At 42.0% G+C, this 24,453-nt stretch overlaps 1 protein-coding gene across 1 annotated transcript; it reads left to right on the top strand.

The window, feature by feature from the left end:
- Positions 1–345: 345 nt before the first annotated feature.
- On the top strand, positions 346–24,376 carry LOC130112400 (F-box and WD repeat domain-containing 11-B). Its single transcript, XM_056279775.1, has 13 exons — positions 346–463; positions 5,207–5,275; positions 7,835–8,054; positions 8,338–8,524; positions 9,363–9,453; positions 10,376–10,513; positions 11,169–11,287; positions 20,291–20,540; positions 21,416–21,534; positions 21,641–21,751; positions 21,859–21,937; positions 22,587–22,751; positions 22,903–24,376. The coding sequence occupies exons 1-12, from the start codon at positions 425–427 to the stop codon at positions 22,746–22,748; spliced, it is 1,584 nt and encodes a 527-aa protein (XP_056135750.1). The 5' UTR covers positions 346–424; the 3' UTR covers positions 22,749–22,751; positions 22,903–24,376.
- Positions 24,377–24,453: the final 77 nt, after the last annotated feature.

Raw genomic sequence — 24,453 nt, 5'->3', positions numbered from 1 at the left:
TCAGAAATCGCATACACATTGCTGTGAACTCCCAACATGCTACATATTGAACACCCAACATCCTGCAGCATCACAGCAAAGCAATGCGGATGATTGATCCTGCCTTGGTGTATTCCTCTTCAGGATAGCAACAGCATCTTCATCCATTTGCCCTTTTGTTTGGGGGAGTCACCGGGGAAGCCTCGGTAGCACGGTAAGCCAATCAATAAAAAGCAAAGCCACAAAGGCCCGCCCCCTTTGACAGGACACATCCAATCTGGTACGTTTTTTATGATCTAGGCGTCTTTTCCCCCCTCCCACCTCTGTGACACTGCCCTGCTGAGCTGTGTGGCTGAGCGAAGTGAATGACGTCTCCGCATTTGTGGGCCGCCGACGCAGGGCTGGGTTTCCATTTTCAGAGCGAGTTTCGGGGGGGATCGTCAACATGGAGCCGGAGATGGAGGACAAAACGTTGGAATTAATGGTAAGGTTCGTCTGAATGTGGTATCCTGGGACTCTCGGTGTGTTTAAATCCCGGTCTAACATTAAAACGAGGCTCGACTCGATGGCAGGGAATTGGCTGAAGCGGCTTCACTAGAGGTGGGGGAGGAAGGGGGGGCAGAAATTAGAGGGAGGGCCTGAAATTATCGGTACGTTTTGATAATAATGGTGTGCAACCTAGGTTAACTGACGATGGGGACCTAATTGTCTATCGGTATTTAGTATTATATATCGGGTTCTTTTGGATAGAGCTGGTAACTATCCGGGTAAGCAGAAGGTTATTTGAGGAGTCGTCGCCCGAAGAAAGCCGAGGATTTTCGGGGCAGCGTTCACTGCGGTGACGCTGCGCCACTGGGACTGGGCCCTGTGCATTTTAGCCCGGCTAGCTAACATCGGCTAGTAGGCGACGAACCATGTAAATTTATGGGTATTTATCCATTTAATGTCAAGCCAATGTTTATTTTTCTTGTGATTCGTGGACAAATTGGGTAGTTTTGTCGCGTCTAAGAACGAAGCTAACATTTTCTGTTCCGCTTGTCTGGTTTATATTTTTGAAACTGCGTAGAAGGAAGTGTTGCCATTTCATCTATATAGCACGATTGTTGAGGTAGCAGTTAGCTTAACTGCTAACAAGCTAAAATAGTAAAGCTACATTTGACAGCTATGGTCCGAACCAAAACATCAAAGTCGCCAGAATTCTTTGTAGTTTCTTTGCGTCACAAAACATTTACTGCTACTTTACAATTCGTCCCCCCCTTTATAGCCACTTCACGTTGGCCGTCTGTTACATATCTATTTAACAATATTAGTAGCTAGTTGCTACTTAGCCAGTGGAAGCTAACGTTAGTTTACTAGTAGCCAATAGGGGTCAAACTGATTTGTAATGGGACCGTGGGTTGCATTATTTTGCACATAAGCTAACTTGTCCTTTTCGCTGTCCATTCGGTAGAAGTGGAATATCGACCAAAGCCGGACGGTCAAGCAGGCTTCACTAACTCCAAGGAAGCACAACAGTTAATAGCATTTATGCTAAAGTTCCCAACCAAAGTGTTAAACGTTTGGTTTAAACTTTTCATTTAAATCTGTATGTTTAGTGCTAGCGAATAGGACAATCATAGGTAATTTAGCTGCTAATTTTGGTCTAGCAAGATAATTCAGGACAGCAAAAACACTGGCCTCTGCTTCATCATATTTTTGTTCTGGACCCTTTTCACATGTTGACACAGGTTCTATTAAGTCATGGCCAAAAGTTCGACATTAATGGAGAGGGGGGACTTACCCAGCTATTTGTCCATTTCATATTTCCCTGCGCTATTTTGTGTTTTGAATTTATTTTAATGGCTATAGTAATGTTTGAATTGTAAAATAAAATGGCAATAAAGGAGTTGTGATCCCCCTTCCCCCAAATATAAATTATGGTATTGGATCTAAAATAGGCCCCTTTTTGATTCCCCATTGGTTATTAGCACATGTTCGGATTCAAATATAACATTTTAATTATTAGTCTTTGAAGTTTAAATGGTTTGAATGTGGCTTAGTTGTCTTGTAAGTTAATTACTTAGTCTTGGGCTTTTCATAGTAGTGCACCACATTATTTTAACAGGCCAAGTATTTCATTTCAGTTTTTCAGGGGCAACAATTTCAAGGCTTACACCTTTTATTTCATCTGGGTTTGTCTGTGTGTTTTCTGTCCCAGTGTTTAGTCACTAACCACTCATTAGAGTGGGGATGGCAGAACAGTGGGTGGGGTATCTGTCAAAGCAAATGACATTAATTGACAACTGCTCCCATTGCCCCTCCCTCTCCTCTACCTATCCCCACCCAACTTCATGTCTAAAAATGCTTCTGTGTGTATGTTTGTGTATCAGTCTAAATCTTGTGTGTGAAGGAGTGTGTGTTCCTGCGCTCACTGTGCCAATGTGTGTGTAGCTCTAATACTGGTTTTTCCCCCTCACTACCCCCACCTCCCCCTTCTTTCCTCACCCTTGATGGTTGCACACTCCCCTCCACTCAATTTTAATCTCCACTCCCCATCATTTTTTTTCATCTGGATTCTCTTGATCTTGGTTCCACACTTCACCGATCTTGTTCCTCCCCACCACATCCTTCCATCTATCCGCTCATCTCTGTTTCCCTCCTCCATCTCATCATCGATTTCCCTCCTGCCCCTCCCACTTTCCCTCACCTCCCATCTCTGGTCTCTCGCTCTGTCCTTCCTCCCTCATCCTTCTCCACCTTGTTCTCCTCCTCGTCTCCCTCCCTCCCTCTCTCTCTTTCACACAGTGCTCTGTGCCTCGCTCTCTCTGGCTGGGCTGCTCCTCGGTGGCTGAGAGTTTGTGTGCACTCAGGTGCCTGCAGAGCATCCCCTCCACCCGGGCTCACAACCAGGTTCTGCCTCTCTCCTCTTAATTCTGCTGCCCTTCCCTACCTCCTCCCCATCCCCTCTCCTCTCCCTACACCTTTCATCGTCTCCCACTCCTCACACCAGTTTGGTGCAGACAGCAACCACCCCCAACCTACCCTTCTACCTCCTCTCACCTTCTGTTGCCCTTTTTTCTTTCCATTAAAAGCACATGGCTCCCTGGTACTTCTCTGGTGCCTCCCAAGGCCCTCTTGGCTTCTGTAACAGAATCTTGGCACTGTCAACTTTTTTTTTTCCCAGGACTTTGCAAAATTCAATTTTTTATTTTTATTCATAATTTGAATTGGGTATTTCAAAGCAAAAACCTTGACTACAGTGTTTTATCTGATGTTGGCTGGAGATATTATGGTATTATACTTAATATTGGAGTGACTCCACAGTGGGCTAGGGTAAGGAGTGTCAGGAGTAGGGGATACCAGAGAACAGCCCCCTGTTGCGGAGCAACGCTTTTATTTTTCTTTTATTTCCTTCTACCTGGAGGTGTGAGGGCTGAGGTGGGGGGTCTCCTTAAAGCTCTGAGAGGCTACATGCTTGCCTGCCTGCCTGCCTTCCTGCCTGACCTTACCCGGTCTGTGTGTCTATCTGTCTCTGCTATGCATGATTACCACCATCAGCAAGCTCATTCTGCCTGCTTCTCCTATCTGCCCCAGTCTTGATAACTGACCTTGTGTCCATTTGTCAGTGTGGCTGTGTTACGACCATCACTGTCGATTTTATTAGTTCTGGTCAATTTGTCTTGGTCAGTGGTATTCAGTCACATGCCATGGATAGCCATGTGTATTTAAATTCTTTGAAACCCAACACTTCACCATTAGATTTCATTAATTAGCACTTCTTCAGTGAGATGGAGGAGGATTAATAAGTGAAATCAGTTGATGTAGTGTTGAGTTTGAAAGAATTTAAATACACATGGCTCTTCATGGCACATGATTGGATACCATTGCACTAGGTTTTGTTGGCCAATGGCAACTCTGTCCTCTGCAGAATCACAGAGACGGGCTAGTAGATTAAATAGACAGACAGATATCTGTTCTACCAGTTTCACCTGCAAAGCCATTTTCGAACACTCACCTTGGCACACTCATCTCCTACACATTCTCACAGATAGGTGATATTGTTGACCCTCCCCCAGATGAAGACCTTGTCTGATCTATGTAAATCAGTGGTGAGACACAACAGTGACCACTATTAGGATAACTGCCCACAATCGGTGTCCAAAATGTCAAAAGGATTGCAGTTGTCTATGAATCATGCTTTAGTTATGTTTTGATGTGTCAGTGGTGGAGCCATCCTGTGAAGTTGTTGGGCTGTCTCTGTAGTTTTCATGAGATGATGTAGTCGGGTGTTAAAGGGCTATTCCACCGTCAAACATGTTGGCCTAAAAAAACAGCTTCTTGAGTAGACCTTAAACATCAGTGGTCCTTGGTATCTTTATTCAGCAGCTGGACACATGTTGTGTCCATATACGTGACCATGCTGCTGTAAGAGAAAACTTTATTTCTGAGCTTTCCCAAATAAACGCATTTGTGATATTTTTATCAGTACCCAATGCAGGGGATCTTGCTGTCTTGACTGTTCGTGGGCATGCACAGAGAAACTAAGGTTGTACCAAAGGAAACTATATTTTCAGTGGTATTTGGTAATATGATTCCAGTTGGCAATATGTGAAATCTTGATGGAGTCATCAGTGTGCAACTAAGTGGTCTGCTTATACAACCTGGTCGTTGCTGTAACCCCCCTTTTACCCCAAAGGATGATAATTGATTAAGGTCATTCTTGGTTGTTTGCAGTTCAGGACTTGGGTCATGTTCAGTTTTAATTTGTGCTGCTATGAACTGGTGAAATCTTGCTACTGTCAACATGTGTCTGCCTCTGCTCTCCCCTGTATGTGCTGGAAGGGCACTGTTTGATTCTCGTTTCATTAGTGTTGTCTGAGCTTCTGCCAGTGACATACCCAAGATGCTGCAGTTTAATTTCCTGTCCAGACTACTTAGCCCACATCAGACAAGCAAGCAGATAGATTCCTTTTGTCTCAGCAGTCCTCCTAACTCTGTACATGCACGCATGCATCGATGTGTTTACGTACGTGTGCCCACATTCATGTGGCAGCGTGTGTGTGTGCAAGCCCCAGAAGTCATCTTGGCTACCCTTTCTTTGGCTGTGTTTGCGGCACTCAATGTATCCTGCTATTCGCACTGCTACCCTGGCTTTCTCAGTGCCTTTGACAGACAGATGCATACAGTGTAGAAACAACAAACAAAACACTACAACTTATCCACTACTCTATTTGTCTTTCCTCTCCAGAACACGTCAGGGATGGAGTCACAGAACCTTGTAGATGACCTGTCGCCAAAGAAGAACACAGTTCTCAAGGTGTGTGTGTGTGTTATGTTCACCTTACAGCAAGAAGGTCCTGGGTTCAAGCCCCGGGGTAGTCCAACCTTGGGGATCGTCCCGGGTCGTCCTGCGTGTGGAGTTTGCATGTTCTCCCCGTGTCTACGTGGGTTTCCTCCAGGGGCTCCAGTTTCCTCCCACAGTCCAAAGACATGTAGGTCAGGTGACCCGACCATACTAAATTGTCCCTAGGTGTGTGTGTGTGTGTGTGTGTGTGTGTGTGTGTGTGTGTGTGTGTGTGAGAGAGAGAGAGAGCCCTCTGTGATGGCCTGGTGGCCTGTCTAGAGTGTCTCCCTGCCTGCTGCCCAATGACTTTTGGGATAGGCTCCAGCATCCCCGCGACCCTGAGAGCGGGATAAGCAGTTCGGATAATGGATGGCTGGGTGGATTAAACCTATTTAAAATTTTGTTTTCAGATATACCTGTCAGCATTTAGTATGGTCTTCAATAAACGATTAGTGGATTAATCGATTAGTAAGTTAACAGAACACTATTTGATTTACAATTTTGGTAATTGATTAATCGTTTTAGACACCTATCAAATAAAATTGTCAAATATTTGCTGTTTATGGCTAAGACTTGCTTGCTTGCCTTTCTCTGATCCATGTCATAATAAAATGAATACTTCAGGAGTTTTTCTGGCTGCTAGTCAGACAGTAAAGATACCTCTTTGGGCTCAGGAAACTTGTAATGGCCATTTGTCATCATTTTTTATATTTTAGAGACTAATCAGTTAATCAAAAAAATATTTGATAGAGCAATCAATAATGAAAATAATCGGCAGTTGCAGCCCTAGTCTTCAGTATGGTTTGAATTCCACCTGTGGCCTGTATGTGTCATTATTAAACAGAACGTTGGTTTACTTCTGGGGAAACCGGGGCATTATAAACCTACTATTTAATGCAAACTTCTGAAATGTACTTGTGAGAGAGTGGGATGTGCAACCAATATATCTGTCCTGAGTTAATTAGACCAACTCAGGACAGCTGCTCCATACCCCAATCTGCTATAATACTGTATCCCACTGTTTATAATGGACCTTACTGGCCAAAGTGCTAATCCACTACTTAATAGTAAAACAAAAACACATAAACAAAAACTGAAAATTAATTAAAAGAACACTAAAACACTATATGATATAAAAGCTCAGTATTTTTTTGCATGTCTTCACATTTCAGTTCAGTTTTCTTCAGAAAGTTTTTTTTTTAATAGAGGGTAAATATCCACTGTTATAAAAAATGAGGCTAGCAACAGGGAACTTGATGCATCAATGTCCGTAGACTATTAGAATGTGTGATTAGCGCCAGTTTGTCAGACATTTGCGTACACTAACAGGTTGGCCAAGTAACATATCACGTTTGCCTCCCTTTTCAGTACGTGCTTGAATGGCCAGGACAACTCGAGTTAGCTCTGTTAAATTATGACCACGCCCTGCTTCATAGGTGCAGTGACTAATTGCTTGCTTCAAGTACACACACCTTTCAATGTTTGTTTTTTTTTAACTTCATGGACTGGAAATCATAGGTTTGAATGCCAGTACCAATGATGTGTATAAGACATTTATACCTAGGCAGGCCATCTAGATATATTCGGTACACACTATCCCATCTTCAATAACTCATGGATTAGCCATTTTAGGTCATTTTTAACAGGGCTTTCAAAGGTTTTTAAAAAATTTAAAAAATAATTAAGTATTCAATATGAATGGAAAACCTTATTGTGCTTGTTTTCATATCCAATTATACATAACAGACAGTCATTTAAAGCCATAAACAAGTGTTTTATTATGACATCGAGGTCCAAAGGAGTCCAGACTTCAGTTTCATTTGTGTCTTTAACTGTTATTTGGAATGAAAATTATTTCAAAATTAATTTCAGCAAAATAAATTTTGACACACCCCGCTTGAGATCAGTTGCAGGGTTAGAACTGTCCCTTTCTATCAATACGTTACAGTTCAAGGACATAACAGCATTGCAACCTTTTCTGTGGTAGGTTTTTGTCAGTCGGTCCATTGTTCTGAGGCTGTTCCAAGGCCTGATGGAGTGACTTTCCAAGAAGTGTCAAAACTAAGGTTAACTTGACAGTTTGGTCAGAGGTTTTTATTTGTGATTCTATTTTGTATTATCTGACATGAGAGGAACTGTCATTATGTAACAGAATGCCTCACAGATATCTTGTTTTGAATACAATTTTTGATTGGCTAGACTTTCCTAAATCTGTATATAACCTTCCATATTATCTCTGGTATTAACACAACACCAGAGTAGCATCTTAAACATTTATAGCTGCTTTACAGATGAGATGGCAATAGAAAAGCAGGTTTTTACAAATGTATTTTGAATTAGCAGTATTCTTTGTAATGAATTCAATTGTCAAAGTTTATATCTGTTACAGTGCAACATCCATAATAAACCACTTTGGTTCCATGAATTTGACCTCGTTCAAACCTGTAAATCATTGAGAACTGTTTCAGTCTGATGTGTGTAGACTTTTGGACATGGTTGTTAAATGTGTAGTTTTATTCCTACTCTTTTCAGCTAAGTAACGGCCCAGTGACGGGGTCCCGTAAGCGTCCATCTGAGGGCAACTATGAAAAGGAAAAGGAGCACTGCATTGCCCTCTTTGATCAGTGGTCTGAAGCTGACCAGGTAGAGTTTGTGGAGCACCTGATATCTCGCATGTGCCACTACCAGCACGGCCACATCAACTCCTACCTCAAACCCATGCTGCAGAGGGACTTCATCACAGCGCTACCAGGTACAGAAACTGATGCAGATACTGGCATAAACAACTCGCTCACAGTAAGTTGGTCTATCAGTCAAATCTGTGCTCCTAACCAACTGTGCTGTTTGTGGTTTTACACAAACACACACAACACACACACACACACAGACACACCCACACTATTCCCCAGTCAGAACACACACACACACACACACACACACACACACACACACACACACACACACTATTCCCCAGTCAGAAAGTAGTCGATTTTTCAGCATGCACACACTCATCTCCCTTTCTCCAACACCCTCAGCCCAGGGCCTGGACCACATAGCAGAGAACATCCTGTCCTTCCTGGATGCGCGCTCGCTCTGTTCAGCAGAGCTTGTGTGTAAGGAGTGGCAGAGGGTCATCTCCGAGGGAATGCTGTGGAAGAAGCTCATTGAGCGCATGGTCCGTACCGACCCACTCTGGAAGGGCCTGTCTGAGAGACACCAGTGGTGAGAACACAGAGACAAACATACATACACACACAGTGAGAGGCTGCCCTGTCAACGGGTACTATATCAAGCTCTCTGGTGTGCAGAATGAACTATCTCTTGTTTCAGGACATTGTTGAAGTTTTGTTTCCTGTGCTTTTACATGTGGTTTTATTGCACTTTGAAGGAACATTATCCAACAGTAGAGAATTATCATAATGTATTATAATTCTTCATTAATATGTAGTTTTAAATATAATGTTAGTAAACCAGATTTTAGAATTTCAAAATATATTCTAATTCCGGATGTAAGCCTCCACATTGTCTTGAGTGGTGACAGTGTCGGAGCAAGTTTCTTACATTTATTGGTAGGGATGGGTACCGAAACCCCAGTATTAAATGGGTACTGGTGCTAAATTATTAAAGTCCACAGTATTGATAAGCTCCGACGTTAACGGTTCTGCTGTCAGTATTGGAGATATAAAAAAAAGTCATTTATCTAGGCTACATAAATGTTATCTTTCACCTTTTATCTCAGCAACTCAGTTTCTAATTTGCAATAAGATTAAGACATTTGTCTGATGCATTTTCGCAGGCAAGAAGAGAGATCTCTCTCAAAGGCCGAGGGGCGGGGCCAGCTCTCTGCCTCTCTCCAATGTGCGCATGCACACACAGACCCACTGAGCCTGTTCTTGTGTTTTCTCAAAAGAAATAACAAAAAGAACCGATAAGAGTACCGTTAAAGTACTGGATCGATGAGCAGTATCAGTAAGAGTAGTAGTACTGTTATAATCGTAACGATACCCATCCCTATTTATTGGTTGTGCTTGTCTCCTTCCCTCCATTCGTCACCCTGAAGGGAGAAGTACCTGTTCAAGAATCGCACTACAGAAATCCCACCCAACTCCTACTATCACTCTCTTTATCCGAAGATTATTCAAGACATAGAGGTAAGAGACAACAGCCACGTATAACCTTGTAGGAAACGCATGCATTCCATTTTGAAATACAGTTTAAAGCTTATAATTGTCTTATGTTGATTAAAATGTGATAGTGACTAGTAGTTATGTGGTCTCAAGTTTTTGCTTTTGCTGATTTAAATGTTATTTGCTCTTTTTATGAAGTTAATACTAAAAAGGAATTTAAATATTCAACAGCAAACTGGATCCTAGCCCCTGTTGCCCCAAATGAAATCACAAAGCAAATCATTGGCTTCTCTTTAGAACAGTTTTATTCATTGTCATTTACATGAAAATATTTCACTTTGTTCTTTTTTATTATAATTTCAACTTGAGTAGATGTCTCACCGGTAAACCTCATTAAATATCAACAAACTTAATTTAAACTTATAATTAGCTAAAAAAGTTGTCTGTGTTTGGATGCCCTATCTCTGTCATTGAGGCCGCTCTGCAGATGTCTTGCAGTTTAGACATGGCTTGATTACACCTTATTTATAAAGAGGAGTTGGTAGTTGTAGTATAGAACACTACTAAAAACCCATCTTTTCAGGCAAGCCTTTTTTTATAAATCCCACCCCTGCCTTCTGTTGGGTTTCGTTTTTAGCTTGGTCTGTTACTCCCTATGCCTTGTCTTATATTCATCCAATATATTTTATGTCTTTATTTGTGTTTTGTGTATTGAGTGTAAAGCACTTTGTAACTGTTTGTTTTTAAAAGTGCTATATACAAAAAAATTTGCTTGCTTACTATTCTCATCGCTCATGCTCCCATTACCGTTTTCCACCTCATTAGACTGAACATTTATTTTTCTCCTCGCTAATAACGTACACACACTTGTGTCTTCTGTCAGCTCATCTCTGGTTCCCTCCCTCTGTATTCCTCTCATTGTCTGTTTTTCTCCCTCCTCTTCCAGACTATTGAGGCTAACTGGCGGTGTGGTAGGCACAACCTTCAGAGGATCCAGTGTCGCTCAGAGAACAGTAAAGGTGTCTACTGCCTCCAGTATGATGATGACAAGATCATCAGCGGCCTTAGAGACAATTCCATCAAGGTACTGGTGTGTGTGTGTGTGTGTGTGTGTGTGTGTGTGTGTGTGTGTGTGTGTGTGTGTGTGTGTGTGTGTGTGTGTGTGTGTGTGTGTGTGTGTGGTCATATGAAAGTTAAGGCCTTTGATCCTCTGTTTGAGATGGAATGTTCCCCTCCCCCAGCTGTATGTTTCACCTGTTACTACCTTGTTACTATCCCATTGTTATTACTGTCTGTGGCGCTGGGGTAAAATCTGTAGACAGTCTGAATGAACATGGGTGAATTATGGGATAAAAGGACTTGTCTCTGGACTTGCTGTGTGTTCCACTCATTTGTCTGGCCTGGGAGGAGAGGAAGAGGGGAGTAGAGGATTTGTCTTTTTTTTTATCTGTAGGAGGCTGACACACATCAAGGGAGGAGGAAGAGGGGCTAAGCTAATATGCATGTGTGCACGCATACATGCAGAATACAGTGCTCAGCACAGCGGAAATGGGGCACGAACATGCAAGTCATTCTTAGCATGACCTAAATCTGCTACCTTTTCAGAGACATTGTCTTGCAAGGTTTTTTTTAATTTTTTTTAAATTTTTTTTTGGGGGGGGGGGATCTGTCTCCGCTTTCTTTGCCAACTTTCCTATCTTCTTCCGTCTCACTGCTCCTCTCTGCCTCCCTTCATACAGATCTGGGATAAGCAGTCTCTGGAGTGTCTGAAAATACTGACCGGTCACACAGGCTCAGTGTTGTGTCTGCAGTATGATGAGAGGGTCATCGTAACCGGCTCCTCTGACTCAACTGTCAGGTATGATGCAAAGCACCTCTCTCGGAGTCGGCACACACTGTGCTATGTTGCGTTAATGCATCCATGTAAGGGTATATAGAAAGGTTATGAGCTTCATATTGAAGAAACATTTTGTAGAGATTTAATTACGCAAGGCCCACTTATGGTTTGAGTGGTTACTGAACATACCAGCAAGTATGGTAATGAGAACAGTACCAAGAGGTTATAATTTGCTTGCAGTGTTGGAGAAAATTCTTGAGCCACTTTTGCCAATTTACTCAGAGGGGTGAAGATTTAAGTGTTCCATTATGACGTTGTTTTGCTTGGTTAGCAAAATAAAGTTTAGATATATTTTAAAGTTTTGAAAAGCCAAAATTCAGAATACTTTGCTCAATCCTCTATCGTCTACTTTCTACTAAAATGTAACTGATATTTGCTTAACTGTGGGAAACATCGGTTTCAACATGTCACCAAAGGCAAATTAATAACAGCAGCATCTTGAAGCCATTCATGCTGCATTACTTGTGATGTAGAGGGATTGAATCTCTCTCATCACCTTTGTTGTCGCATGTCACTCCTTCACAACAACTCATTTGTCTCAGTGCATTGTAGGTGGTCTATCAAATCAGGAATGTATTGAGAAAATCTTGAAAAAAAAAACCTTGGGCTTTTGGCAACAAGTCTCTTTCAAGTGCTGTGGCTTCCGATACCAAAAGGAGCACATCCCTGTAATTCTAACTCCCATGCAAAAAAGGACACTTTTGAGTTGAACTGGGTAGGGGCTCATTGCAAACAATAAAAAAATGGCATGTAGATGTAAGTACTGGCAAACGACTTCTTAATTGGCCTCCATGTTATTGATGGAGAAATCCTAAAATGCTGTGAAGAAGTTTTTTTTCTTATAGATTTTAACTTTCTTTGCTGTCCTGTGCTTGGAATAGTTGGCGACAGGGCTTGAGACTAACAGCACCCTGGGGACAATAGAAAATGTGTTTGGGACGAACATATATCTTCCCCAGGACACTTCCAGGGCAAAAGGGATTTAATATATAATTATTTATGGATTTATTTTAAACTATCGTTTTAACAAATGACAAACTGAACCGAGTACTGACTACAACAGAGCGCGTCTTCTCATGCTGTTACTGTAGTTACTATCACTGGCTGGCTACTTAGCGTGAGACCTGAAATACACCTGCGTTACTAGTACATATACAGTGCATCCGGAAAGTATTCACACCCCTTCACTTTCCCCACATTTTGTTATGTTACAGCCTTATTCCAAAATGGATTAAATTCCTTTTTTTTTCTCATCAATCTACATTCAATACCCCATAATGACAAAGTGAAAAAGGTTTGGTAGAGATTTTTGCAAATTTATTAAAAATAAAAAAACTGAAATATTGCATTTACATAAGTATTCGCACCCTTGGCAGTGATTACAGCCTCAAGTCTTCTTGGGTATGAAGCTACAAGCTTGGCACACCTATATTTGGGGTATTTCTCCCATTCTTCTCTGCAGATCCTCTCGAGCTCTGTGAGGTTAGATGGGGAGCGTCGCTGCACAGCTATTTTCAGGTCTTTGCAGAGATGTTAAATGGGGTTCAAGTCTGGGCTCTGGCTGGGCCACTCAAGGACATTCACAGACTTGTCCCAAAGCCACTCCTTCGTTGTCTTGGCTGTGTTCTTAGGGTCGTTTTCGTGTTGAAAGGTAAACCTTCGCCCCAATCTGAGGTCCTTAGCGCTCTGGAACAGGTTTTCATCAAGGATCTCTCTGTACTTTGCTCCATTCATCTTTCCCCTCGATCCTGACTAGTCCCCCAGTTCCTGCCGCTGAAAAACATCCCCGGACAGCATGATGCTGCCACCACCATGCTTCACTGTAGGGATGGTATTAGCAAGGTGATGAGAGGTGCCTGGTTTCCTCCAGACGTGACGTTTGGCATTCAGGCCAAAGAGTTCAATCTTGGTTTCATCAGACCAGAGAATCTTGTTTCTCATGGTCTGAGAGTCCTTTAGGTGCTTTCTGGCAAACTCCAAGCGGGCTGTCATGTGCCTTTTACTGAGCAGAGGCTTCCGTCTGGCCACTCTACCATAAAGGCCTGATTGGTGGAGTGCTGCAGAGATGGTTGTCCTTCTGGAAGGTTCTCCCATCTCCACAGAGGAATGCTGGAGCTCTGTCAGAGTGACCATTGGGTTCTTGGTCACCTCCCTGACCAAGGCCCTTCTCCCCCGATTGCTCAGTTTGGCTGGGCGGCCAGCTCTAGGAAGAGTCCTGGTGGATCCAAACTTCTTCCGTTTGCGAATGATGGAGACCATTGTGCTCTTTGGGACCTTCAAAGCTGTAGTAATTTTTTTGTACATTTCCCCAGATCTGTGCCTTGATACAATCCTGTCTCGGAGGTCCACAGACAATTTCTTTGACTTCATGGCTTGGTTTCTGCTCTGACATGCACTGTCAACAGTGGGACCTTATATAGACAGGTGTGTGCCTTTCCAAATCATGTCCAATCAATTGAATTTACTACAGGTGGACTCCAATCAAGATGTAGAAACATCTCAAGGATGATCAGTGGGAACAGGATGAACCTGAGCTCAGTTTTGAGTGTCATAGCAAAGGGTGTGAATACTTCGGTACATGCAATATTTCAGTTTTTTATTTTTAATAAATTTTCAAAAATGTCTACAAAACCTTTTTCACTTTTTCATTATGGGGTATTGTGTGTAGATTGATGAGGAAAAAAAAGGAATTTAATCCATTTTGGAATAAGGCTGTAACATAACAAAATGTGGGGAAAGTGAAGGGTGTGAATACTTTCCGGATGTACTGTATCCCCTCAGCCACAAATGACTTAATGGCAGGACCTCACATGTGTTGCACTGGTTAAACAAATCACAGATTGAGCACCAAGAGGGCACTGCATTGCCTTAATCGAACCCAATTAGGCCTACAAACCCCGAGTCTAAGGTAAAGACAAATTTAAATAGATGTATTTTTTTTTTGCCATTGGATTGAAAGTCTAGCCAGCTGCTTACTACTAGCTAGCTAACTTTAGTCAGGCACTCTGATTAATAGCGGATGGGTCACAGATGATGGAGATAATGCATTGTTAATGAGGAAAATATTAATTACATTCTCTAAAATATGAGCATAGCAGAGATGTGGTGTGCTGCTGCTCCGCAGCTTGTTGTCCACACACACACGCACACACACACACACACACACACACACACACTGTTAATTTCACTCTCCGATGTTAAGAGAAGCTCTGTGCTCGGAGAGTTAAGATTTCTCTCCTGTCATCTAGAGCAGGTGGTATCCTGGACTCAGTGAGGGAAACGCATGGATATGTAGGCTAATAGTTCAATTTCTTATAGTGTGTCTTTTTTTCTATAGTGCTAGCAATAATGATAATAATATGCCATAATGATTCTTATGAAATCTTTCCACCTTGGAGCCTTTTGACCAAATCAAATAAATGTATTTTCTACCTCCCTATAGAAACAAGGAAGCTCTGGCTATGAAGCAAAATGCAAAAAACGAAAGAAAAAAAAATCTTCCTGAATGGAATTTTATCATGATGTATTTAAATGTTCTTGTAAAATGTTGTTTTTGGTGAGAAACTTGAATAAACAGCTGTTTGAAGGAGAAATTTGTTAATGTTTTCACAGCAATATAAAATAGATATTAGAGAGTGAATTATGTTTATCTTCGTCACACTAATTCTACACACCTTATACATAATTAAAACTACTAACAACAACATTTTTTTAATCAAAGCAATTATTTAAAAAATAAAAGAATTCCTATTCATTGAATAGTGTGTGTTTTATGCAAACAACCACTATAGATGACAATTAAAACTGTAAAAAGACAACATTTAGAATTTGGGACAGTTTCACTGACTTTAGGATGGTTGAAATTACTTTTTGGGACGGTTCCGGGACAGTTGTGGAAAAAAGTTAGGCTGGAGCCCTGGTGGATGAGATAATGTGGCTCAGGTTTTATTTAATACCTCAGGTTTTTTTTTTCCATTTTGCAAGTCATTATTTTTCACAAACTCACCTTTTATTCAAATAGTGCTACCTTTTTTTTTTCTTCCAAGCTCGTCTCAAATGTTTCAGAATTTGATCTCAACATGAGAGATGACTAAGTTGTGTATGTGAACTTAAAACTGTAAAGAGAGGATGAATTTTTTTTTCTAAAAATGTCAGGTCATATGAAAGGGGGAAAAAAACCTCACAACTGTAACTGTTTTTCTTGCATATGGTACACAAAATGTGTTTCTCAGTTCATCCAATTATTAGGAAATGTTTTTTTTGTTGAAGAATAGTTTGACCCTTACTTCACAAAGCAGGCTGTTGTTTGAAATGGGATTAAGACAGACGTGATGGAAAAGTTTTTGTGTAACACCTCAAAGTACAACTCGCTGGTCTGTCCAAGAGGAGGCATCCACTGTCCACAAGATTTTTGAACCTAGATTCCCTCCTCAGAAATGCAAGGGTGACCACTCTTTGAATTGAATGTTAATTTTTCAAACTCCTTTGAGTAGGTAAATATGATTTGGTCTCCTCCTTCCATAGCTTCTAAACCTATCATACAACTTGTCTTTTGTTCCCAAATCATAATACTAATAATAATAATAATAATTTTATTTATATAGCACCTTTCGACAACAATGTTACAAAGTGCTTCACAAAAATAAATAAATATACAGATAAAACCAGACAAGGCAGGAATAAGAGTAAGATCAAATAAGAGTAAAATTAAAAACGGTAAAAATAAAAACAAATATCAAACATTTGTAAAAGCTTTCATAAAAAGAAAAGTTTTAAGACGAGATTTAAAAGAAGCTTAAGACTTAGTTCGTCTTAGCTCAGCAGGAAGAGCGTTCCATAGTGTGGGGGCTCTAACAGCAAAAGCCCGATCACCCTTTGTAACCAACCGAGACCTGGGAATAACTAGCAGGGCTCCATCTGCAGACCTTAATGGTCGAGGGGGGACATACCAAGTCAATAAATCACAAATGTATAAAGCAGCAATACCATTTAAAGCCTTAAAAGTGAGCAGTAAAATTTTAAAATCGATTCGAAATATAACAGGGAGCCAGTGTAGGGAGGCAAGCACAGGAGTGATATGGTCATGCCTCCTTGTTCCTGTAATGAGCCGAGCAGCGGCATTTTGTACCAACTTCAGACGGTGGAGTGAGCCCTTGCTGATACCAGAATAAAGTGCATTACAGTAGTCAAGTCGAGAAAAGATAAAAGCGTGTACAACTTTTTGCAAATCGACAATTGATAAAAATGATCCATTATAAACTTAGGAACACAATACAAGATGTATTGTGTTCATAAGTCATCCGCACTTTTCTGTTTTTATCACATTTTAGATATAAAGTTTACAAATGAATTGTTAAAGCTACTGTAGGTTACTTTGCAGAAGTGAGCAATTTTGATGCCCCCCCCATCCACTCCTCCCATGCTCTGCTTCTTCCTCTCTCTGGTAATCCCTCCCTCCATTTGCTCATTGTGACTAGCTACATTTGTATGGGTGCTGATAGTCTATGGATGTAAAAAAAACCCCAAAACAATAAACAATGTCAGTGAATTCAAACATTGATGTTGGGAAATACCGTTTTATTGTGTTATTACACTGATGAGCCATACCATTATGACCACCTGCCCAATATGCTGTTGGTCCTCCGTGTGCCGCCAAATAGTGCTGACCTGCCGAGGCATGGACTACAAGGCCCCTGAAGGTGTCTTGTGGTATCTGGCACCAAAACATAAGCAGCAGATCCTTCAAGTCCTATAAGTTGCGAGGTGGAGCCACTTTGGATCGGACTTGATGGTCCAGCACATCCCACAGATGCTCAGTTGGATTGAGATCTGGAGAATTTGGTGGCCAGGGTAACACCTTGAACATTTCATCATGTTCCTCAAACCATTCCAGAAAAATGTGTGTGGTGTGGCAGGGCATATTATCCTGCTGAAAGAGACCAATGCCAACAGGGAATACCATTGCCATGAAGAGGTGTACCTGGTCTGCAGTGATGTTTAGGTAGGTGGCACATGTCAAATTGACATCCACCTGAATGGCAAGACCCAGGGTTTCCCAGCCGAACATTGCCCAGAGCATCACACTACCTCCACTGGCTTGTAGTTGCTCCATAGTGCATCCTGGTGGTATCACTTCCCCAGGTAAATGGCACACACATACACAGCCATCCACGTGATCTAAAAGAAAACTGGAACCATCAGACCAGGTGATCATCTTCCACTGCTCCCAAGGTCCAGTTCTGATGCTATTGTGCCCATTGTAGGTGCTTTCGTCAGTGGACAGGGTTAATTGTGGGTACTCTGGTCTGTGGCTATGCAACCCCATACGCAGGGTACAATGCACTGTGTTGTGACACATTCCTCCCGTAACCATCATTAAAATTTTCTGTGACTTGTGCCACAGTAGACTTTCTGTCAGTTCAGACCAGATGGGATGGCCTTCATTGCCATCTTGCATCGATGAGCCTTGGGCACCCAACACCCTGTCGCCGGTTTGTGGTTTGTCCCTCAACGGACAACTGTTGGTACGTACTTACCACTGCTGACCATGAGAATCCCACAAGCCTTGCCGTTTCAGAGATGCTCTGATTTAGTCGTCTGGCTGTAACAATTTGGCCCTTGTCAAAGTCACTCAGGTCTTTACTCCTGCCCATTTCTCCTGCATCCAACATGTTGACTATGAGAACTGATTGTTTGCTTACCATCTAATCTACCCAGACCTTGATATGTGCCATTGTTTGGAGATGATCAACATCATTCGATTCACCTGTGTGTGGTTTAAATGTTTATCTAATCCGTGTATAAAGATGGCAATTTCCAAAGTATCGCCGGCACCTTGTGTGACGACTTCTGTTCAATATCCATATTAATGCCACTTAGACAGTAAAATGTATCGCAGTTGTTAATCTATGTATGTAAAAAAATATAATTTGTTTCCGTGACTCTCTTTGAATCTCTTGGCTTCTCCATTGTTGCTGTAAAGCATTGTTTTGCTTAGAGGTGAAGTATTTTTAAGGATGGTCACTTCCAAAGCACTAGGCTACCCTGCGTGTGAACACGACATGATTGGTATTGAGTTAGGGGCACTCCTTAATGGGGAGTGGTTGTTTATTTAGGACCGAATGAATATTTTCAAATCAGAATTCACCCCCAGCAGCAGTTAGAGTGACAGGATTTTTTCACACTATATTTACTGGATTGATACCTGTCATAATGGGTATAATGACTAAAAGTCGCAGCTTTTTACTCTTCTCTCTGGTCATGTAACTGCATTTCAATTAAGGCCACTAGATGGCACTGTTTAATCTTGTGACTCAATGGGGCAACGTTCATGAGCTATTTTTAGCCCTTCCCCAGTGGAAGTGGAAGCTTCGCAACAAACGGAAGTCAGACATCGGGATGCACTAGACTACATTAGAAGTAAGCAGTTTGTTGTAATTGTTTTTGCGTAATTTAATATTATCGGATATATGGCTGCATATACGTGAGTTGGTGTTGTAAACACAGCCATGCTGTACTGTCTAACGTACTCCGCATGTCTGACTTCATGTGATGCGTCCATAGCGACAGCGATGCTGTGACATCACTTGGACACTGCACCATTGAAAATACTGTATCACCATATAAATGCGACTTGCACACCGACGTGACTTATGGTCTGGGAAATATGGTATTTTACCAAATTTGTCAAAATAGTATTAAGATAAAGTTACCTACAATGGCTTTAATGTAGGAAAAATATCTGATATATTGCATTCCCAACCATATCATAACAAGCAAAAAACTACAAAGGATACAATGCATCGTGAGAGAACTTGGCGCACTCTGTAACATCCACAACATTTGTGCTGTGAGTTTATTTCAACTGTTCTGTTCCCAATTACAACCAAAATTATTCATTGTTTTTGTCTAGCTGGGTGTGCCCTACCCAATGTGTCTTCACACACTTAAGCTTTTACCCAAGGTTTCCATGCACACCTTAAGTTAGGAGTACATTATTCTACAGCCAGCAGTCTCCAGTTAATAGCACTTTTTATCAGGCCAAAGATAATATTCAAGATCGTTATTCCTCACATACTTAAATGTTCAATCAGTGCAAGAGATAATGGGATATAGTAAACAGATGTACATTACTTTGTAATGCAGCTGTATGTTTACTCTCTTAAAGTCATGGTGTGTGTGCTTACATTTGTTTGTGTGTGCATGTTGGCACTCTACATTGGCTACTGCACACAGAAGCTCAACATTTACACTCTTATTACTTCACACATCGGCAGAGTTTGCTGGGAGGTATCCAAGGAAAATGTGACTTCACTTCCTTAGCAACGGCTTGATGGGCACTTGTTTGTGGGATTGAGTGTCAGCTTTTCCAGTGTGTGTGCGTGTGTGTGTGTGTGTGTGTGTGTGTGTGTGTGTGTGTGTGTGTGTGTGTGTGTGTGTGTGTGTGTGTGTGTGTGTGTGTGTGTGTGTGTGTGTGAGATGCGTTTGATCTTTACTGCCCCAGTGGAGTTCAGTGCGAACAGTAAAACGTTTTTAACAGCCATGACCCTGTGTGTGTGTGTGTGTGTGTGTGTGTGTGAACTCTGAGCTGCTCTCCCCAGTAAGACTAATAAACCTCCTCCTCTCTCCCATCCCCATTGTTTTCCTCCCCCAACCCCTGCTCCCATTACATATCTGTCTTTCCATTCTCGCCATCCTCAACCTTCCTCTTTCTTCCTCCTTTGAGAACTCGTCCCCTTATCCCATCTCATTTTCCACCACCCCCCTCCCATCTTTTTCCTTTCCTCTCTCCCCCCGTCATGTCCCTTCTAATTCTTTTTTCCCCTAAACTCTTTTCTTTTCCCTTTACCATCTTCCCCTCCTCTCGCACCTCTGCGGTCATCATTCCATCTTTCACTCTCTCTCCCCATACACCCTCTTCTTGTGCAAACTCCACCCTCTCGTCCCTTCTTTCTTCTGTCTCAGGGTGTGGGAGGTGACATCAGGTGAGGTACTGAACACTCTGATTCACCACAATGAGGCGGTGCTTCACCTGCGCTTCGCCAATGGCCTGATGGTCACCTGTTCCAAGGACCGATCCATCGCTGTGTGGGATATGGCTTCGCCCACTGACATCAGCCTCCGCCGTGTCCTTGTGGGACACCGTGCTGCCGTCAACGTGGTGGACTTTGATGACAAGTACATTGTGTCTGCCTCAGGAGACCGCACCATCAAGGTGAACAGAAGACATTCTCTGGGCTTCAAGAAAAAATAAATTGTCTGCAGTTTGCACATGGTGCCAGTGCTGAGCCGGAGAACCTGGAACCTCCTTAGGAATTGGCCCATGTTTCTGCCGGAGAGCTGAACTATTAAATTACCAGATGACAGAGATCTCAAGTGACAAATACGATAAGTTAGATGTCTCAAATAAGATGTTATATCTCTCTTTGCTTCTTAATCCTCTTCTGTTATCTAACAATGGCGTCAGTTGAACTCAAAAAAATATCAGTAGTAGGGACCTCATTATCCCACCCACTTGCCTCACCACATCATAAGTTGCTTAGTTCTAGTCCAGCTTCTTCATGAGGCCAGAGTTGAGCCAACTTTTCTGGCTGAGAACCAGTTTTTTGTGGTGGAAACATGCGATATAGGTTCAAGATTAGGCTGCGGCCCAGCATCGGCATCATGTCAGTTGAAAAGTGTGTAGTTCCACAGGAGCCATTAGGGGTAAAATTCTGCACTCAATCGGAGATTTTTAAAGGGAGAAGCATTTGTTTATCATTTTCTCCAGCTTAGATTTTCCCTGTTGGTCATTATAGTAAGCTGGATGCGTGTAGTTCAGTGAAAGGGGGAGGGAAGAATGCACAGATAAATTGCATTAAAATTTAATGGAAACTCGAAGTCTGTCTCATCTGGTAAAGCATCCAGCACAAAAAATTTAAGCACCTTTTTTTAATCACACTGGATCTGGAAGTGCGGATCCAGACTCTACTTTCACTTTGAGATTATCGATAAAGTGGTTATAAGGCCAAGGTCGGAAATGCGCCTTCTGTTTGAATTTGTTGAGCATTTGTAGTCATTCGCATGCCCTCTTCCCTCTTATCGCTTCAGGTATGGAGCACCAGCACCTGCGAGTTTGTGCGCACTCTAAATGGCCACAAGCGGGGCATTGCCTGTCTGCAGTACCGAGATCGCCTGGTGGTTAGCGGCTCTTCTGACAACACCATCAGGTACATAAAAAAGCATATCAAAAAAAAAAACTTACTCTTTTTGGTAATAAAAAACAAAAACACAGGTCTTTCCTTTTCTTTCTCGCTCTCTGGCCTGTCTCTGTAGGTTATGGGACATAGAGTGTGGTGCTTGTTTGCGGGTCCTGGAGGGTCATGAAGAGCTGGTGCGCTGCATTCGTTTTGACAACAAGAGGATCGTCAGTGGAGCTTATGACGGGTCAGTGACATGCACACGTGCTCAGCACAAGGCAAAGAAAAATTAGTTGTAGGATCATTGTGTTATGTTGTCAAAAATAAACTGTGTGACCGCTCATCTCTCTGCAGTAAGATCAAAGTGTGGGACCTTCAGGCAGCCTTGGACCCACGAGCGCCTGCTAGCACCCTATGTCTGCGTACACTAGTGGTACGTATCCATGTGCAGAGTCGTTTTGTGTCTGGATGCACAGGGCTGTGTTGGTTTCAGGGTTCCCATGCATCCTGGAAAACCTGGAGATTTATAGACTAGTCTTCCAATCATGGGAAACGCCTGGAAAATGATGAAATTCTACACGTCCTGAAAATATTATTCAGGTCATAGAAAAATGTCAAATCAGGTTATAAAATTGTGTTTTTTACCTGTTGAAATTGCATACTTTAATGTTATTTTTAGCTGAGATTGCATTATTTGAGTTTTATCAAAGAAAGTGAAATCAGTTCATCTGGACAACTTTCTTTGATTTTCGTCAACTTTCTTTGATTTTCTCACCTGGAATATTGAGCATGCTTAAAGACTTTTGAGTTTTAATTTTAACTGGTGAGATTTCACTGGAAGATTGAGAGCAATGTTCAGTGACCAGCAAAAAGTTGCACTGTCCATTTAGATACTGTCGAGGCTTCCACTGATTAATACTGACTAATATGACTTTCCATGAGCAATGGCTGTCATTTATATCCAAGCAAAAGTGATAGGGAAAAATGTCCTTGAAAAGTCCTGGAAAATTATTTCTTGAAGAGTGGGAACCCCTGTGGTTTTTACACTTAACAATTTCCATGTTTTGACCTCATGTGTCCAGGAGCACTCGGGTCGTGTGTTCCGTCTGCAGTTTGACGAGTTCCAGATCATCAGCAGTTCCCATGACGACACCATTCTGATCTGGGATTTCTTGAACGTCTCAACCAATGGGCAGCCAGAGGGACGGTCCCCCTCCCGCACCTACACGTATATCTCCAGATAGCAGGTGATAAGGCTTGTGTATGCATATTCGCTCTCTATATATCATATTCATTCACTCACACATAAAGCTTAGCATATGCATAATTTTTTTTTTTTTTTTCCTTACCAGATGTATGATTTCTGACTCCTTTTTTCCACCCTTGCCCTATCTGCAGGTGGCGCCGATCACCGCTCCTTTTGTTGGAGGAGCCCCAAGGCTGATCATTGGCTGATGGGTGCGTCCATCATGGAAAGGAGCCCTTCACTTCTTCTCCTTCCTCCTCGTCATCTCTCTGTCCACCCCCACCCCACCATTACCTCTTCACCAAATTTTGACACTTTTAAGCCCCTTGCCATTGCCTGCCAGTCAGTCACCTTGCACACACATACGCACGCACACAGATTTGAAAAGATATGGATTCTGTATAACAGTCTATACACTCTCCTGAGAAGTTCTACTAATTTATGTTCTGTAAAGTACACTAATGGCAGTATTAACAAACTTTACTGTATAAGTCAAGTAGCCCCCTCCCTCCCCCCTTACACCCATTCAGTGCAGCTTCTGCTCTTCAGTTTTAAGTCACCAGTCAAAACATATCTACACAGATATGTGAACACTGAATCGTTTAAATATATATATATTAATATATTTGGGAAAAAATACAGGGACATACACACCACACACACAGACACACACACAGACACACACATAGTGGCACAGTTGGACAGAGGATGACCTCGGAGCTGGGATGTGGGAGAAAAAGACTCTTTACTCGGCTCTAAGAAAGGAAGGAAGGATGGGAGGCCGAGGGAGAGAGAAAAAGAGAGAAATGTGTTGGGAGCAACTCGCACCCTTCCCTACTCCCTCTCATTCCTCCCTGTCTCTCCCCTTTCTCTCTCTTGCACCCCCCCCACCTCGCTCCTTTCCTCCCCTGGGGATGCACACTCGCTTGGAACATGGGGATACACGCACTCAAGTTTGCATCGCGTGCGTGTTTGTGTATGTGGACTTATGCCGGAACAGAGCTGAAGCGACAGACAGACGTGCATGTGAGGTTGCCTTGGATACAGCGTCCTGGCACACCTCTGCTCTTTTTTTTTCTCTTACTTTCTTACTGTTTTTTATTACTATTATTTTCTAATTTTATTTGATGAATAATTTGGTTCTTAGTACAAAAATCAAGTGTAGATCTCTTTCTCCCTCCCTTTTTATCTCTCATTGTCTTCTCTCATTCTCTTCTCTAACTGCTACTTCTTCTATCCATGTGTCCCTCTCACTCCATGTTTGCCCACCCCCCCACCCCCATCATCTATGTGCTTGCTTTGGTTATGAGAGAAGCTGGAACTCAAGAGCTCAAAATTTAGCTGTAAACGGAGTTGTCTTGTCAAAAATTGTGTTGTATATTAAAAATGATTTTTTAAAGAAGAAAATGACCTTATTGTGAATAAAGTACTTGACAGTGGTGGAGTGTTGAGCCAACTATAACATGAATGACTGTCTAATTGTCTGTCTGTTTTTGTCGGCGTGTGTATGAATGTGTTGATGTGTTCGCATGTAACATGCTGCAAATATACATTCAGATAGATAGGAGATGCCAAATACTCTAGCTCTCTGCCACGGTCTACTATGCTGTGGCAGGCCTCAGAACAGCTACAGGGTGGCTGTCTTGTGTAAAAAAAAAACAAAGTCTTTTAATTTTGAGCAGAATTAGTTTAGATGGAAATAA

Source organism: Lampris incognitus, chromosome 1 (genome assembly GCF_029633865.1).
Source record: "Lampris incognitus isolate fLamInc1 chromosome 1, fLamInc1.hap2, whole genome shotgun sequence".
Lineage (NCBI taxonomy): Eukaryota > Metazoa > Chordata > Actinopteri > Lampriformes > Lampridae > Lampris > Lampris incognitus.
Note: the sequence above shows the minus strand (reverse complement) of the source record. Positions and strands in the feature narration are given on the sequence as shown.